General features: G+C 40.9%; 1 protein-coding gene across 11 annotated transcripts in view; it reads right to left on the minus strand.

The window, feature by feature from the left end:
• Positions 1-305: 305 nt before the first annotated feature.
• Positions 306-15,477, minus strand: part of LOC114548170 (ankyrin-3) — a 120,146-nt gene continuing 104,974 nt past the window's right edge. For 6 of the 11 annotated variants that reach the window (XM_028567937.1, XM_028567938.1, XM_028567936.1 and 3 more), the window contains 9 exons: positions 14,549-14,680; positions 14,174-14,317; positions 8,261-8,963; positions 7,979-8,168; positions 7,172-7,255; positions 5,247-5,330; positions 4,681-4,905; positions 3,054-3,125; positions 306-1,800 (listed from right to left, as the gene is read on the minus strand). In XM_028567937.1, the coding sequence (XP_028423738.1) occupies positions 3,078-3,125; positions 4,681-4,905; positions 5,247-5,330; positions 7,172-7,255; positions 7,979-8,168; positions 8,261-8,963; positions 14,174-14,317; positions 14,549-14,680 (1,610 nt within the window). In that variant the 3' untranslated portion in view covers positions 306-1,800; positions 3,054-3,077. Of the gene's footprint in view, positions 1,801-3,053; positions 3,126-4,680; positions 4,906-5,246; positions 5,331-7,171; positions 7,256-7,978; positions 8,169-8,260; positions 8,964-14,162; positions 14,318-14,548; positions 14,681-15,477 lie in introns of those variants that run through there. The other 5 variants (XM_028567940.1, XM_028567942.1, XM_028567944.1 and 2 more) reach the window with 5 other exon arrangements.

The raw sequence follows: 15,477 nt of genomic DNA on the forward strand, positions 1-15,477 counted from the left end.
CAAAATGAGCTTTTTCTCAACCAACTACAACACTAAAATGTTGCTTTTACATTAAAAGCATGTGTAAAAATGCTATTGTATGTAATACTATAACATACACGTTTATTTCTGCTTTGAGTACTTTAACTTTTAATACTTTAAGTACCAGAACCATGAACCAGAATTACATTTATGGAATGTGACTTCTTGAAGGCTCCATCTCTCTGTTTTGACAACCTCAGATTTGACGAACATACTGTAAGGTGCGTCTTTATCGGAACCATGAAATTGCAAAACATACTGTAGCAAAAACAAACTCACAGACGTTCAATTTAAACACAATTTATTTTTCTGCTTAAATAATTACTTGGATCATCCAGTGTAGGCTATGTTGGTTCATCATACATGTTGGTACCAGATTTATAACAATGGATGCTTAGGGTGGCTTTGTATGAAAACAGACAGACATAATTTTCTTTTTAAATTACACAGAAACAGAAGATCAGATGTTTAACAATGTGTGATCAATACTGTGATTTAGCCATTAATAAAAAGAACAATATTTGAATAATGGGGCTAAAAATTAGATTCTCTGTTCTAATGCAAATACAACCTGTTAAATAAAGTCATCAAACCGTCAAAAATAAAAGTCCCCTTTTTAAAACCACAGCAGATCTAAAAGCTTAAACGTACACTTCTAGAATGTATGATGGGCTTACAGATTGTATTTGATGTTGCACACACACACGCACACACAGGGCTGCTAGCAGTTAGGAGATAACACAATGTGCCGGTCTGCTGGTTACATTCGGGGACACCGTCAGTACCGTCCTGAAGGTTATGCTTTCTGGTGTGTGTTTTCATTTTCGTAAAGAATATAATAAAAACAGTTATAGATGACAGATGGCTGGGTTACTATGAGTGCTCACAAAGACAGCAGTACCATCTCTCTAATTGTATTACAGTGTTTTCTTTTTTTTAAATTTGGAGGAAAATGAAAGGAAAGCGTTAAAAATAAAGTGACGTCACATGCAGCAAAAAATTATTTCTCTGAAGACAAATAATGTTTCACGGACTGAGCGGAAGAAGCTGTTGGCTTAAAAGAAACGTCCTTTGTTTAAAATCAAGCAGTTATTTATTTTTTTCTTCCCTTAATTTCTCATTTAAATACATCTTTTCGTTGTTCCTTTGTATATTCATTTGGGAAGAGCATGTCAGAGTGCACACTCAAGGCTGCTAAAACCGTGTCGACCGCTCAATACAAGCACCGACTCTGCAAAGCTTCATCAACTCAAATCAGTGCATAAACAATCTGTGAAGCTACCGATTATTTTTTTTTTTGATTTTATACAGTGTCATTTATATACAACAAAAATCACCCTTGTACTATTATATTTCATAAAAAAAAACAAAAAAAAGAACCACTCGGTACACTCCTATACTGTGGGTCCAGGAGGAAAAAAATAGACCATATAAGGCGAGTGTCTGGGAGAGAGTGAATCACACGTCTTCCTTATCTGTCAGCATTTAGTTTTCCTTTTTTTGTGCCATCTTTGGTCACAGGCGCCTTTCATTCGTCGAAGATAAGAAAGCTCCAGCTCACGTCTATGCGTGTCCTTTTCGGTGTTGTTTCCAACAGAGTGAGTGAGTTTTGGTGACATGCTCATGCGAAATCAAAGAAAAGTAACTTGTTTTGCGTTGTCTTGCTGAGAACCATGCGTTGTAAGTGAAAGCTTCAGACACGTTTTGGCCGATTGACGAGGCTTCCAGTCTTGTTTTTCCTCCCAGGGTGTGTGGTGTCGCAGGTGGATGTCAGTGGACCTGGATGGTGAAAGGTTACAAGCTTATATATTAAAATCTGAGCTGCTGTGAATGGATTGATGCTGTACATATTCAATTAAAGAATGTGCCATTACAGAATCTGTTAAAAGGCTGATATTCTTTTATTATCCATTAGTTGGTTTGTTTTTTTACGATCATTTCATTGATTTTCTAAGGAAATGTGTCAAATATCGCCAGCTGCTCTTCTCTGTTTTATATGATTGTAAAATAAATGGTAATTCAATTAAATATTTAAAGTTCTTTTTTTTTTTTTTTTTTTTTTACTATTTTCTGACATTTCATACAGGAATAGCTAGTATCCTTATTTGCTTTCTTGCAAGAAGATTGATACCACTCTCATGTCTGTACACTAAATATGAAGCTAGAGACAACAGGTCCTTAGCTTAGCTCAGCACAAAGACCAGAAGCAGGAGGAGGAGGAAACAGCTACCCTGACTCTGTCCAGACATAGCTCCCTTTAAAGCAACACTAGGTAACTTCTCACGCTTCGGTCCCACTACAGGTTGGAAGCGGAATTGTCCATCACATTACATTATGCAAGTTTGCCAGGTCGGTAGCGGATCTGTAGTTCGAATGAACTGGACAATGTGATGTAATGGACAGTTCCACTTCCAACCTGTAGGGGCACCGAAGCGGGGAAAGTTCTCTAGTGTTGCTTTAAAACCATACGTGTCGTTTTTGCACGTCAGTATACAAACAGGATATCAAATGTTTGTTAGTGATCTAAAGGTGAAAACTGAAGGTGTATTTTTTGGACTTTGTACAGAGCCTAGCTATTTTCCCCTGCAAGTCCTCATGTATTTATGCTAAGCTAAGCTAATTGCCTTATGGCTCTAGCTTCATATTTCAAGACATGATTTCAAAGTTGTATTGTCATATGCACACTAAGGAAAGGAAGGTTTCCCTGTACAGTGAAATTCTTCCTTTGCTGTCCACAGAATGCCAAGCAATGTAAAATGTACAATATATACTACAAATATACAATATTTAGCGTACAGATGTGAAAGCGGTATCATTCTTCTTATCTAGTTTTCAACAAGAAAGCAAATAAACATGTTCCTTATCGCAAAATGTATTTTCCATTTCTTTTAACACTGAGAAGAGAGACCGTTTTGTTGCATCATTAATCTTAGTGCTAATTTGTAAACCATTCCATTACTTTGGCTTCACAGATTGATATTTATTGAATTCATGAATGGATAATTGTCAAATTGAAGTTGTTAGCCTCTTACCTGGTTGAGTTGAGAGCTCTTCTGTTATGACTGACTCTTCTTCCCTTGTTTCTTGTTGCCGCTGTTTCCAGGCTTGGCAGAGGGAGAATGAAGAAAGCAGTGAAGTCCGCAAAAGAGAGAAAAACAAAGAGAAAACTAAAGTTAGTGTTGTGCTCAGGCTAAAAATATAACCTGTGTGTTTGTGTGTTAATGAAGCACAGCTGAGATCAACTACTGTTGAGGAGATCACAGGCAACATGCTGCAAGAGAGACAAGTTTAAGGAGAGAGAAAAAAGGACATTAAAATTACTACTTTGAAATCACACATGCATCAATACTTGTTAGACGAGAGAAAAAAATAATTATTTTTTCTATATTAGTTCATACATGTGATATTAGTTCTCAAGCCCAATCAACGAGCCAGGACTGTTGTACAAAGCTGTTGGATGGGTTTGTAACACTAAGTACTACTGGCACACTGCAGTACAGAGGAAACACACACAGCAGACTAATGACTCTGCTACTCTATTACACAGCACTGCACAAAATGCATCAATTTTTTTCACATTAGTATAACAGCAAACAGCAGATTAATGCTGAAATCCGACTTCACAATAAGAGCCCCAATCCTACAAATGTGCATGAGTCTGTTTTGCTCTGGTCTAGTTTAATATTTTCTATAACCTGTTTTCCATCCAAATGTAGCTAAAAGTTTAACTGAATTTCCAGAAAATTTGCAATGGAAAATACAAATGAACGTGTTTCCATCCACGACTGTTATGTGAACATTAAGAGTTGGGTCATCAACATAAATAGCTGGTGGCGCTAATTCTCCTGTCGTGTTTAACCACTGAGGAAGAAGAGAGCTCAACAAGATGCCGTAATCAAAAGGGCGCCAGTCAAACCAAACCAACTGTTAAAACAAATGTGGAAAACATGACGGAAATGTACCATTTGTTTGTATCACCATTAATTTGAGGAACATTACAGTTCCTCACGTTTTGCTTTTATCAACCCCAAATTTTCCAATCAAAATTTTTTATTCAATATTTGGACTTTTTACCCCAGAATTTCCAGCACATTCACTTTTCCGGCACATTAAAACAAGTGGGTGAAAATTGTTTTTTTTTTTATTGTATTATTGTCGATAATGGAAGTCGGTCTGTGGCCCTTCCTGCCTGATCACCGTAGCTCTACATAGTTTGTGAAAGAATGCAAGCTATGACTGGTCAGCGTTCAAGGTGTAGTCTGAAGTTTAGGTGCCATCGTCTCCTGATTTCATCGAGTGACCATCTGAAAAAAATGGGTAGACTCATCCTGGCATAACTTTGCTCCAGAGCAAGGTTTAGCTAAGCTAGCTTGTAGCTGAGGATGTAAATATTCTAATTTTCAAAAGTGCTCTATAAGCCAAGATCAATTGAAACAATACTTGAACAAACTGGCCTAAGCTCGTCCACACTTGGTCCACAAATTCACAGATACATCCTCGCTCCACCACTACTTCGCCTCAGCTCTTGATTGTGACCTATTCTTTCACATTACTCGGAGTGATCAGTATTTACATACAATTACAGCTTCATGCAGGTGTGAGTGGGCCAGGATAGCTCAGGCAATTGCGTAAGTTCAGCGGTTGGTTTTTAACGCCAACCTCAATTTTTTCTCCAGACTTCTCAGCCTTGTGGCCCTGTCGGGAGCGCTTCCCCCTCTTCTTGCCCTTCCCCCCCGTGGGTCCTGCTGAAGAAGCAGCGTTTGCTCCACCTGCCGCTACACCACCACCACCACCAACACCAGCTGCTTCTTCTGTAACAGTTTCGGCTTCACTTTCCCTCCTTTCCTCCGTGTTGAACACACGGCGCACCACCTTTCTGATCACCTGTAGGGGGCAGAAGCATGTCAGGGCGGAAGAAGTGAGGAAGAGGAGCAGGAAAGCATTTTGTGAGGAGAAATGATGGAATGGAGGGTGAGGAGGTGTGTGTATATATATATGTCTGTGTGTGTGTGTGTGTATGAGATGCTACGTGATACAGTTGGTGTGTTACTGTGTGAAATAGTGTCTGTCAGCATCCTAGTGACACTGGTTCCCTTTTTCTAATTTCAAGTATTATTGGCTAAACACTGGTGTGTGTGTGTGTGTGTGTGTGTGTGTGTGTGTGTGTGTGTGTGTGCTGTAGGATAAAGATGTGACATGTGATGGAGAAGGGCGGGGATGGTTACTTTTCTGGTGACCAGATTCCCGTCTTCATCTGTGAACTGCTCCTCTGTCACAGACTCCCCAGGAATGTTTTTGGCCTCCTCTCCCTGAGGTGAAGGGTTAAAGGATGGGTTAAAGGTGGATGGAGGAGTGAGAGATTTGGGAGGGGAAGGACAGAAGGTACAGATTAGGAAGAGGTTTGAGAGGTTGTCTGTAGGACTGTTAGACATCTGGTTATTTAGAGAATAACAGACTTCCTGCCTGCCACAGCCGATGGGTTTCCCACTCTTACAAGCAAGAATAAAGATTTGAAAACGCTGCAGAATTTCTTAAGGTTCAAGTTGTAAAGGTTTTCAAAGTGCAGTTTCATTATTACAAATTCTCAGAAAAATAAAAACATATCCTAAAACCAAAATCCTTGACATTGGTCATCTGTGATGCATCACTGATAGCATGAAACATTTCGTCTTAGTGTTCTCTAAAGGCATTCAAATTCATTAACATTTTTCATTAATATATTTTGCGTTTTGGTATGGTAAGACTGTGGAAACCCAACTGATGCTGGTGCATTACACAGGCTGCCTCAACATTTTAATATAGCTCACACCCTTCAAAACGCACACCTGCAGTAGCAAAGACACTGAGAACGACGATACAAAAGCTATGGTTTATTTTAATCATGAAAGTACCGTAAAATCATGTCAATCACTGCAAAAGTCCAACAATTTCAGGTGTTACAAAATTAAAAAAAGGTTCAAACTTTTAGCTGCTAACTCTGCATGGCGATGACTTTTTCCTTCAAACTTACATTTCTTCATTCCACAATAAAGATGACACAAATGTTTCACAGTCAGCTCAGAAATGAGGCTCCATTCACAGAGACAGATCATATGTATTTTAGAGCTGCAACGATTAGTCAATTGACCAAAAAATGTATCCGCAACAATTTTGAAAATTGTTTTTTCTCTTTTAGAAATTCTCAGTGTCCAGCGAATATTTCCTAGTTTCATCATTCTTCCACAATTATAAACTGAATATCTTTGGGTTTTGGACCGTATGTCTGTCAAAAACAGACGTCGTCAAGACCATTTCCAGACATTTCATTGACCAAGCGATTGTTTAATTATTTTAAAAGTAATTGTCAGATTAAAAATATTATTTATTTTATACATTCCAATTTAAGCATATAGTTGATAGTCTTATCCAGTTTGAATTAAGAATGAGTAAACATCCAAGGGCTTCCGTGTCTTGCTTAAGGACATTTTGACTGGACACCCATCAGAAAGGGATTTTCTGCTCCTGTGAAACCTGTGGAAGAATATGAGCCAAACACACAGCACAACCAACTGTCCACCAACCAGGCAGCAACGCCAAACCCCAAACAGCACGGCTGGTGGTCTAGTGGCTCACACCAACAAGCAGTGAGTCGAACTTCATGCTATAGCAAGGCTAAAACACACACACGCACACACACACACACACACACACACACACACACACACACACACACACACACACACACACACACACACACACACACACACACACACACACACACACAGTCCTATGTATCTATAGTCAAGTTTCCATCCAAAGAAAATGTGAAATTTTGGCTTCTTTTTTTGGAATTTTAATTCTTAGATTTTTTTTATGTGCAAATTGAAGATTCCCAGAACAACAGTTGGATGGAAACCCCCTCTTTGATACACTCTTTCTATCACATTGTCTTACCTATAATCACTATAGCTGCACACAAACACACTCCCATGTTAAAACTCTCCTACTTTCACTCTATAATACACACACAAAGACTGTCAAACGCACACCAGCACAGTTTAATGTCTGTTCACCATCTTTCTTTCTTCATATTGTAAGTCAGTCTTCACACACTTGCACCGAGTCTCAGAGCTTTACGCCTCGAGCGGTCCACACACCAGGCCTTACACACCTTGAGTATGACTCGTCTGCGGTACACCCTGGTGGTGACAGTGGTCTCCTCATCGGAGCCGGACTCGTCAGCTCTAACGCTCCCCTGACGAAGGCAGCCCAGTATATAGCATTGTGACATTAACAAGCAAGTGTGTGTATGTGTCTTCAATTTATGACTTTGTGGAAAGTTAAAATGAAATATTGGACCAGAACATAGGTTTACATTCCTTACATTTAAATTTGAAACCCATTGCAACTGAATTTAAGGCTTTAAATGCTGTTAATAACAGCACACAACCTAGGGCTGGGTACCGGATTCAACACTTTTTAGACACCGACCGAGTTGCCTCTAAAGTATTGAGTATTGAAAAATGCCTCGTCATTCAATACCCAATTTCAATACCTAAGGGGTAAATCTCATCTGCGTCAGTTAACCAATAAGCATGCAGCATGCTTCTACCGAGATCTAATAATGTCTGTGATTGGCTGTCTAACGTTACATGTCGTGGAGACACGTGGGAAAAACTTTACATTACACAGAGACGAGGCACACGTAGTAGGATCTGAAAAATAAATGAAAAGATGTACGCCGTGATGTGTAATATTGTAATTTCTTTTTGTTTTATAAAATTAGTATCCAAAAAGGATCTGTTAGGAACCGGCATTCGAAGTCACGGTATTGGTATATCGGTATCGAAACTCTTTGAACGATATCCAGCCCTACAGACACCACAATGTGCGTTTGTGCATGAATCTCAAGAAAACATAAATAAGTGAATTAATATACAATTGTAGGTCACACCCTGTTTGGAAGAGTGAATCTCACCTGGACTTTGTGCTGGGACTTTTCACCTCCATCCTCCCGTCCTCTGCTTGGTCCCGCTGTGCTGCTGTCCCCCTGAGATCCCTTCCTCTTGGCCTCCTTTTCCTTTCCTTCGCTGGCTGCGTCACTGTGACCTCCGTTCTTTCTGTCGGTCTGAGCTGGGGGCTGCTCCAATGAGGCCAGACAGTCGGGGCTGCGGGAGTGAAATATAGTGATCACAAAACTGCCGGACTGACAGAAAACCTTGATGTGTAAATATGTTAACAGAATAAGGACACGTCCTACCTGCCCTCCTCGGTGCCGGGGTCGTGGCCCCCGGCTGCTGACTCTATGATTGCGCAGGACGTCTCGCATCTCAAGCCTGGAACTGAACACACGTCTTTTTTTGCTTGCTGTAGTTGTTCAAGGATAGCATTCATCCTCTCCTCTGTCATCTCCTCGTCGTCCAAGCCTCCCTCCTGCTTTATATCCTCCAGTAGACTCTGCAGCCTCTCCGGGGTCATCTCCTCCTCTTCTTCTTCCTCTTCCTGCCTCGCATTTCCATGACCAGTGTCTCCCTGACGCTCCAAAATAACGCCTTGCACTGCCTGAGGTTCCTTCTCTAAGGCCTCAGCATGCCCGTTTGTTCCCTTTCCTGATTGCTCTACTGCCCTTCTGTCATTATCCACCCTTTCATAATAAACCAGCCTTGTATGTTCTTCCTTAGACATCCCTCTTTCCTCAGTGGTCAAGGCTGTATCTTCGGCCCCGACGATGGGGGGCTGCATGGCGTTAGAGGTGGGGCCTGGGGCGACCGTGAGGGGGTCGCTGCTGGACGTACTGGTGGTCTGAGTGAGAGAGAGGTCGCTAGGTCTAGTAGGCATGATCTTGCTAGGGGAGTCTGCGCTAGCATCGCCCTCGCTAAAGAAGAAGTCTGAGCGAAGCGGGGTGGGGGGCTCGTAGTTCAGGTCTGAGGGGGTTTGCAGCTCCAGATCTATATTGTCGTATCCTGGGTGGATGGCAGGAGTAAAGGATTAGAGGGTGAGGGGATGGAGGAGGGAGGGAAAGAGAAAAACAGGGAAGGAAAGGAGGGAGGGAAGGGGGAGTAGAGTGGTGGAGGGGATGAAATGATAAACACTTGTAACATCTAAGGGCAGTATTTGTTCAGAAGTCACACGTGTACCCCTAATACACTTTAAAGATGCAAAGATTTGTGGCCACCTTGGGGCACATTATCACCTTCTAAAGCTGGTATGCTGAACTTGCTAGCAAACAGTTGCCTAGTTACACATTAAGCAGACAGGAGCAACACTGTCAATCATTTGGAGACATATTTGTGTCCACCTGATAAATGTAAGCCCCATATGCACTTTTCTTTTAGCTCTGTTATAACTTTAAACATATGGCTCTTTAGCTACTTAAGGCTCCACTATGTTCACCAACTAACTTCATCTGTTTGCTGTCTGGTGCTGGGTAGCGTTTAGTGGGTTTTATCAGCGCTTCATCATGTCAACTAGAAAATAGGTCGCCTAGAGTGTCTGCAGGCCAAAAAACTAAAACAAAGAGCTAAAAGTGGCTAAAATGATGTGTGTAGCTGGGGGGAACTGTAGTGTAGGGGGATTACTCTCTGTGGACAGTCAGACACAATGAATATAGTGGAGCATTTAGAAGCTAAAAAGGTTGATATTTCCCTCAGGAGTTGGTGGAGACCAAAAACTGAGCTACAGTAAAAGAGAGTAAATATGGGAGTTACACAAGCCAAGTGGACAGAAACACGACTGTAAATGAATGATTATGTTTGCTGAATGTGTAAATAAGTTGCTGTTTTTGATAACATGTTTGCCATGTCAGTTCTACTGTTCTACTGCCCCCAAGTGGCCAAAAAAACACATGGGGGAGATGTGTGACTTCTGGACCAGCCCTACAGAGTAGACACATGAACATATCACAAGATGGAAACAGAAACCAAAGTACCAAAGACAGAATATAAAATGTAAGATAGAAACTTGTACTCTATTTATATAGTTTTCACATGGAACATTCAGTCACACTAATGTCATAAAGTTCCTCAGGAACTGTTGTAGTTCCTGGTTAGCACCTAACTAGCACTTAAGTCAGCCAAGCCTTTTGTAAAAGCACTTAAGTTCAGACCTTAAACCTCACACAACTGAAATGCAAAAGTAGTGAAATTAGTAATTACAGCACTTTGATTTCAGCTTGTCGTCTCATCGTCTCAATAATTATGTCAACGTGAGAGTGTGATCAAAATCTTGAGTAGAATTTAGGTGTTATTTGTGTTGATTTCAACAAAAGGCAGAAAGGAGCAGAGCAACAGAAAGGCATCTAGATGTAGATTTCAGAAACAGAACGATCCCGTTTGAAGTGGGAAGGGACACCAGGAGGGAGGGGAGAGGGTAGAGGAGAGGTGGGAAGTAAAGAGGAAGGAGGGTGATGATTTAGGGAAGGAGAACAATGAGGCGAGCGAGAAGGAAGGGGAGAGGATGAAGGGGAAGAAAAGGGACGGGGTGTAGAAGTGGGAGAAAGGGGAGAAAGAGAGGAGGCACATATCAAAGAGGGAGAGGGGGGAGGAGAGGGAAAAGGAGGAGACAGGGGAATATAAACAGGAGGAGATGGCAGGGGAGGGAGAGAGGGAAAGGTGGGAGAGGAAGACAGAGTGAAGAAGTGAGGGAGAACAGGAGGTGTGGAGGGGGGAGACGGGAAGGGAAAGACAGAGGAGGGAGAATGGACAGCAGGAGGGGAGTAGAATGAGAAAGGGGTGATATGGCTGGGATGACGGGAAGGAGAGGAAGAGGAGATGGAGGTAAAGGACGGAGGAGGATTATAGAGAGGAGCAACAGGCTGAGGCGTTTGAGCACACAGAGGGAATGTAGGAGACCTAAGAAGTTTTGGAGCTATTACAATTATCACAGTTCACAAAAGACAAAAGAAAAACACAGAACAACTGTTAGACAAAATATTGATGAAAAGACAAACAGCATATAAAACAGATTGATGCATGGACAGGGAAGTGAACGTGTGACTGATGAAGAAGCCGCAGAAGCAAACATATTGCACACCAGAGTCATGGGATTGCTTATCTCTCGGGTGATAAGCAAGAATAGGTGTCGTAGTGAATAGCGGTAGCATCTTTTCATAGGTAAGTAGTAAAAAATAAGGTGGCAAAATTCACATTCTGGATTTTTCTTGCTTGAGGACAGGTTTTGGGAACTAGGAGGTCTAAAGTGTGTTGAGAGAACTAAGAAGAAGCAGGATGGGAACTGGGAATGCTGAAGGGCCGGGCCGTAGCCAGGATGTTATATATACTGAGGTCATTAGAATTAATTTCCCAAGAGCAACCCCACACCCTTTTAAGACATTTTTGGCTAGCCTCCAAACAGCCTGCTGCTGTGTCCTATTTCCATACCACATACTAATTGTATACAGTAAATACTATATATCATATATGTTGTGCTAACAGGAAATGATACAATATGTCACCAAATACCATTAAAATGCCACTGCCAATCAAACTTCACAAAGAGATAAAAGGAAAGGTAAAATGTCGTTAACATAATTTAATATATGTTTCCCCCCAAGATTGTTTAAAAAAACAAACTATTTTACCTAAATTAATTCATATGGTTATACTGTAGATATGCTAATGCTAAACCCTGATAGTTAGCTGTAGATGCCTTCTAGTTAGAGCATAGCTGGTGCAGGTGAGGCTTTAAGATTGTTAGCTCCCTACACGACTTGTGGACTTGTTGTTTATGCTGACAGGGGGGGCACTGTTGTACTTCCAGTCTTACTCTAGGCAGCCTGAGCTCAGCAGCGAAGGTAAACGATTGGTTCCAGAAGCAGCTGAAGTTAGCAAAAGGTAGCCACTGATGGAAATTAGCTGGTTAGTGGTGCTTAGTGCTGGTAGGGGAGTTTGCAGAAGGAGTTAGTCGCTCAGATGCAGAAGAAGAGGAGAGAGGAGGAGGAGGAGGAGGAGGAGGCAGCGGGGCAGTCTGCTGGTCTCAAAGCAGGAGAAGCTACATTGGAGTGTAGAGGCTGGGAGGCTCGGAGGAACCCAGGAGATGACAGGTACAGTACGGCTAACAGCAGTGACACATAATTATACACTGTACACTTTGAAAAAAGGTGTTTCATTTTCAACTCATCTGTGAGCGTCATCTGGGACAGAGCACATCCATCCATCAAGGTGTGCTCTGCAGAAACGTGCGCGCGTTCACTCATGTGTTGAAAAGGCTCCACCCATTTGAAGAGTGTTAGAAGTGTATTGTTGTTAGCCAACAACATTAGAGCAGGCAGCCTCTCACACAAAGCCATAGCCATGCATTTTGTTGATTAAAAAATCTGTTAAATATTGGTTTCATTTTAAATCATCTTTGCAAAAACATCCACTCATTAAAGCAATCGTAACATGGATCTTTGTGTTAGGATGACTTTCAGAAACCTAATTAGACAGATTGGCAATGAGGCCCATTTCAGAAGTTTGTTTCAAAGAGTGCCTGGCTAACACGCACAGTTCTGTAGGTCCATCTAGTGACTGCTAAAGAGAGGTCATTTGATTTGATTGGGGGTTTTCATTTTCTTGTTTCATTGATGAACAACGGAACAACAATAAAATAAATGTTCACATAAATCTGGCTACAGACCTAATGGCAGTGGTTCTAAAAAGCAAAACAATGTCAAGCATACAGTTGATGCAGTGGTGGAAGAAGTATTAAAATCAAAAAGGGTAAGTATCAATACATTAAAATATGTAGTGGGGTAAAAAGTACGTACAAATGTAAACACATCTGCTGCACATGCTTAACAAAATACCACTCCCTTTGTTGGACAGGTGGTTTGTGTACAGTTTGGAGAAAGTTGTGAATGCAATAATAACTTGTGATAAAAAGGCTAATTGCTGTATTTTTATAATCTGTAACAAAGGGCACATTGTCATCACTGTTCTGAAATGTCCCTCATTGGGTCTGTCAGAACCAGAGAATACTGGTCGCTGCCACATTTCATTTTCATTAAAGAGGAAAGAGAGAAAGTTAGAAAGAGAGAAAGACTTGCCATGCTGCTTAAAGCAAGCATGCTATTATTATAAATTGGTTGTGATAATTATGTTTTTATGTATTTTCTAATTGCTTACAACAGAAATTGACAAAAGGACATGGGTGTTGGGTGTCAGTTCAAATTCTAAACGTGTAACATACACATAAACATAACTATTAATAAACCAAATTGTGAAGCAGTGCCCTAAACCCATCCCAAAAATGTGCTTTATCAACAGGATTATCAACACATTCATCAGATGGGACAGAGACACCAGTTCATTAGCGGCTTACATTTCGTCACCTTCCTAAAATAATTGCCTAAGTCATTTTTTAACAAAAACGATTTTGTTGCCTAAATCATCTCCTCATGGTGCAGGCCACCTCTGGTAAAATTGCCTACATCCTCAGTTGAACAGGTCATGTGATTCTACACCTTTAGAAAAATTGCCTATGTCAAGCATGTGACTTAGGCCGTTTTATTTTTTGTGTTTTCCGAAAAACCTGAAAAAATGACTTTTGACAAAAATGATTTCTTTGCCTAAATCATCTATTCATGGTGCTGGCCACCTCTGGTAAAATTGCCTACATCCTCAGTTGAACAGGTCATGTGATTCTACACCTTTAGTATAATTGCCTATGTCAAGCATGTGACTTAGGCCGTTTTATATTTTTGTGTTTTCTGAAAAACCTGAAAAAATGACATAGGCAATTATTTTAGGAAGGTGACGATTTGCTTCAGGATCATGCTTTTGAACAGTTTACAATAACAGTCACACATACTAAAAAGTCTCATGCACCCAAAATGGTACAGATTTTCTAGAAAAATATATAAATAATCACCCAAAAATCTATCACTTGCCATTAATGTTCCAATGACTGAGTGCTACAAATTAAGTGCACTGCCCAGTGTTGGAAAACTAACAAGCTGACTGGGGTGACTGCTAAGGAAGACTCTAATGCTGTTACTACCTGATGGTCCATTAACTGATATGAGTTATTTTGGTTCAGTTCTAATTAACTTCCATTGTTTGGTCAAGCCTGATTGGTTCTAGTATTTGTTTACACAGTCAGGTCTGACTATCTGGCTGAGAGAGGAGGTGAAGAAGGGTGAAGGGATAGACTGAGAGATAGACTGAGAGTTCAGCTAGGGTGGGCTACACTTTACCATCGGACTGATCCGGGAATACTGCGTTATCATCGGCAAAGCAGCGTGTGCCTGAAATGTTACCGTAGTCAAATATGGGCCCTTCCAGCAAAGTCACAATATCCAACCGATTGATCTTAGTCAGCACCGCAGTTAAAGCATCCGCTAGAGAGGAGAGACACAGAGAAATTGCACAGTCATGTTCTAATAGCATAAACCCTTGACATTGTCAGTTCTATTGATTCCTTGTTATCATAAACTAGCAACTGAAACATGTTTTCTCATATACAAGAAGGTTAGCTAGAAAAAGCTTAGCTTAGACCCAGATAGGAACTACAATTTCCATTTCTCTCTGTCACACACACACAACAATACATGCACACACACACTGCTTACTTGTGGCATTTTTACCGTCCCTGTGCACCCATTTCTTTAGGAGCATGAAGCTCTGTGCTGTGAGGGAATTGGGGTTCTCCACTCTGATAAAGTTGATCTCTTCCACAGAGAAATCCATCTCCCTTGCCAGCTCTGTAAAGGCAACAAACACCACAGAAAAAAAAACCCACTTTTCATGAGAAAGTAAAACCATAAAGATTCCGTCATTTGTTGCTCAACGGGTCGGCCTTGACACTAACATTGCAAGGGTCTCATTTCTATTGAGGTAACCTATCCTAAAAGTGTCTGCACTGACAATGAAGCACTGTGATTTATCGTCCATTAAGTGTCACATTCTCTCTTAGTCAGTGGCTGACAGAATCACAAACAACATGACAACATTGCAAAAGGGAGTGACAGTGCAAAAATGCCTCCACAAATGCAGAAACTTTAGAAAATCTGTTGACAAGCTGCTGCCTGACACATCAAGTGTGGTTTTTATTGCTGCCACAGGGGTTCATACAGATTAACGCGTGCAGAAATGCAGGAAAACAGCAACGATAAGCAGATAGAAAGAATATATGAAGAGTGAGGCATTTTAAATTAGATTTCAGGCTTGCAGCAATTATAATTCAAATTCCAACTCATCCGGTCTCATGTTACAAGCTACACTTCATGAAACAAGAGGGGATTGACATATTCTTATCTGATGAAAAAATCCCCATGATATGTGTCAATACTACCAAACACTGTGCCATACAGGAGTGACATGCTGCTTGTACAGACTGGCTGTAAATTTTAAACCACGAGAACATAATGTTCAGCAGATTGTTCACTGCAGCTCTGCAACAGCAACACACATTAAATATGGATTAGATTCCTTTCTCTGCTGAGCACTCAAGTCACTGCACCGGACAGACAGACACACAACTATTCACAAGCACTTCAGA

The sequence above is a fragment of the Perca flavescens genome, chromosome 21 (assembly GCF_004354835.1).
Source record: "Perca flavescens isolate YP-PL-M2 chromosome 21, PFLA_1.0, whole genome shotgun sequence".
Taxonomy (NCBI): domain Eukaryota; kingdom Metazoa; phylum Chordata; class Actinopteri; order Perciformes; family Percidae; genus Perca; species Perca flavescens.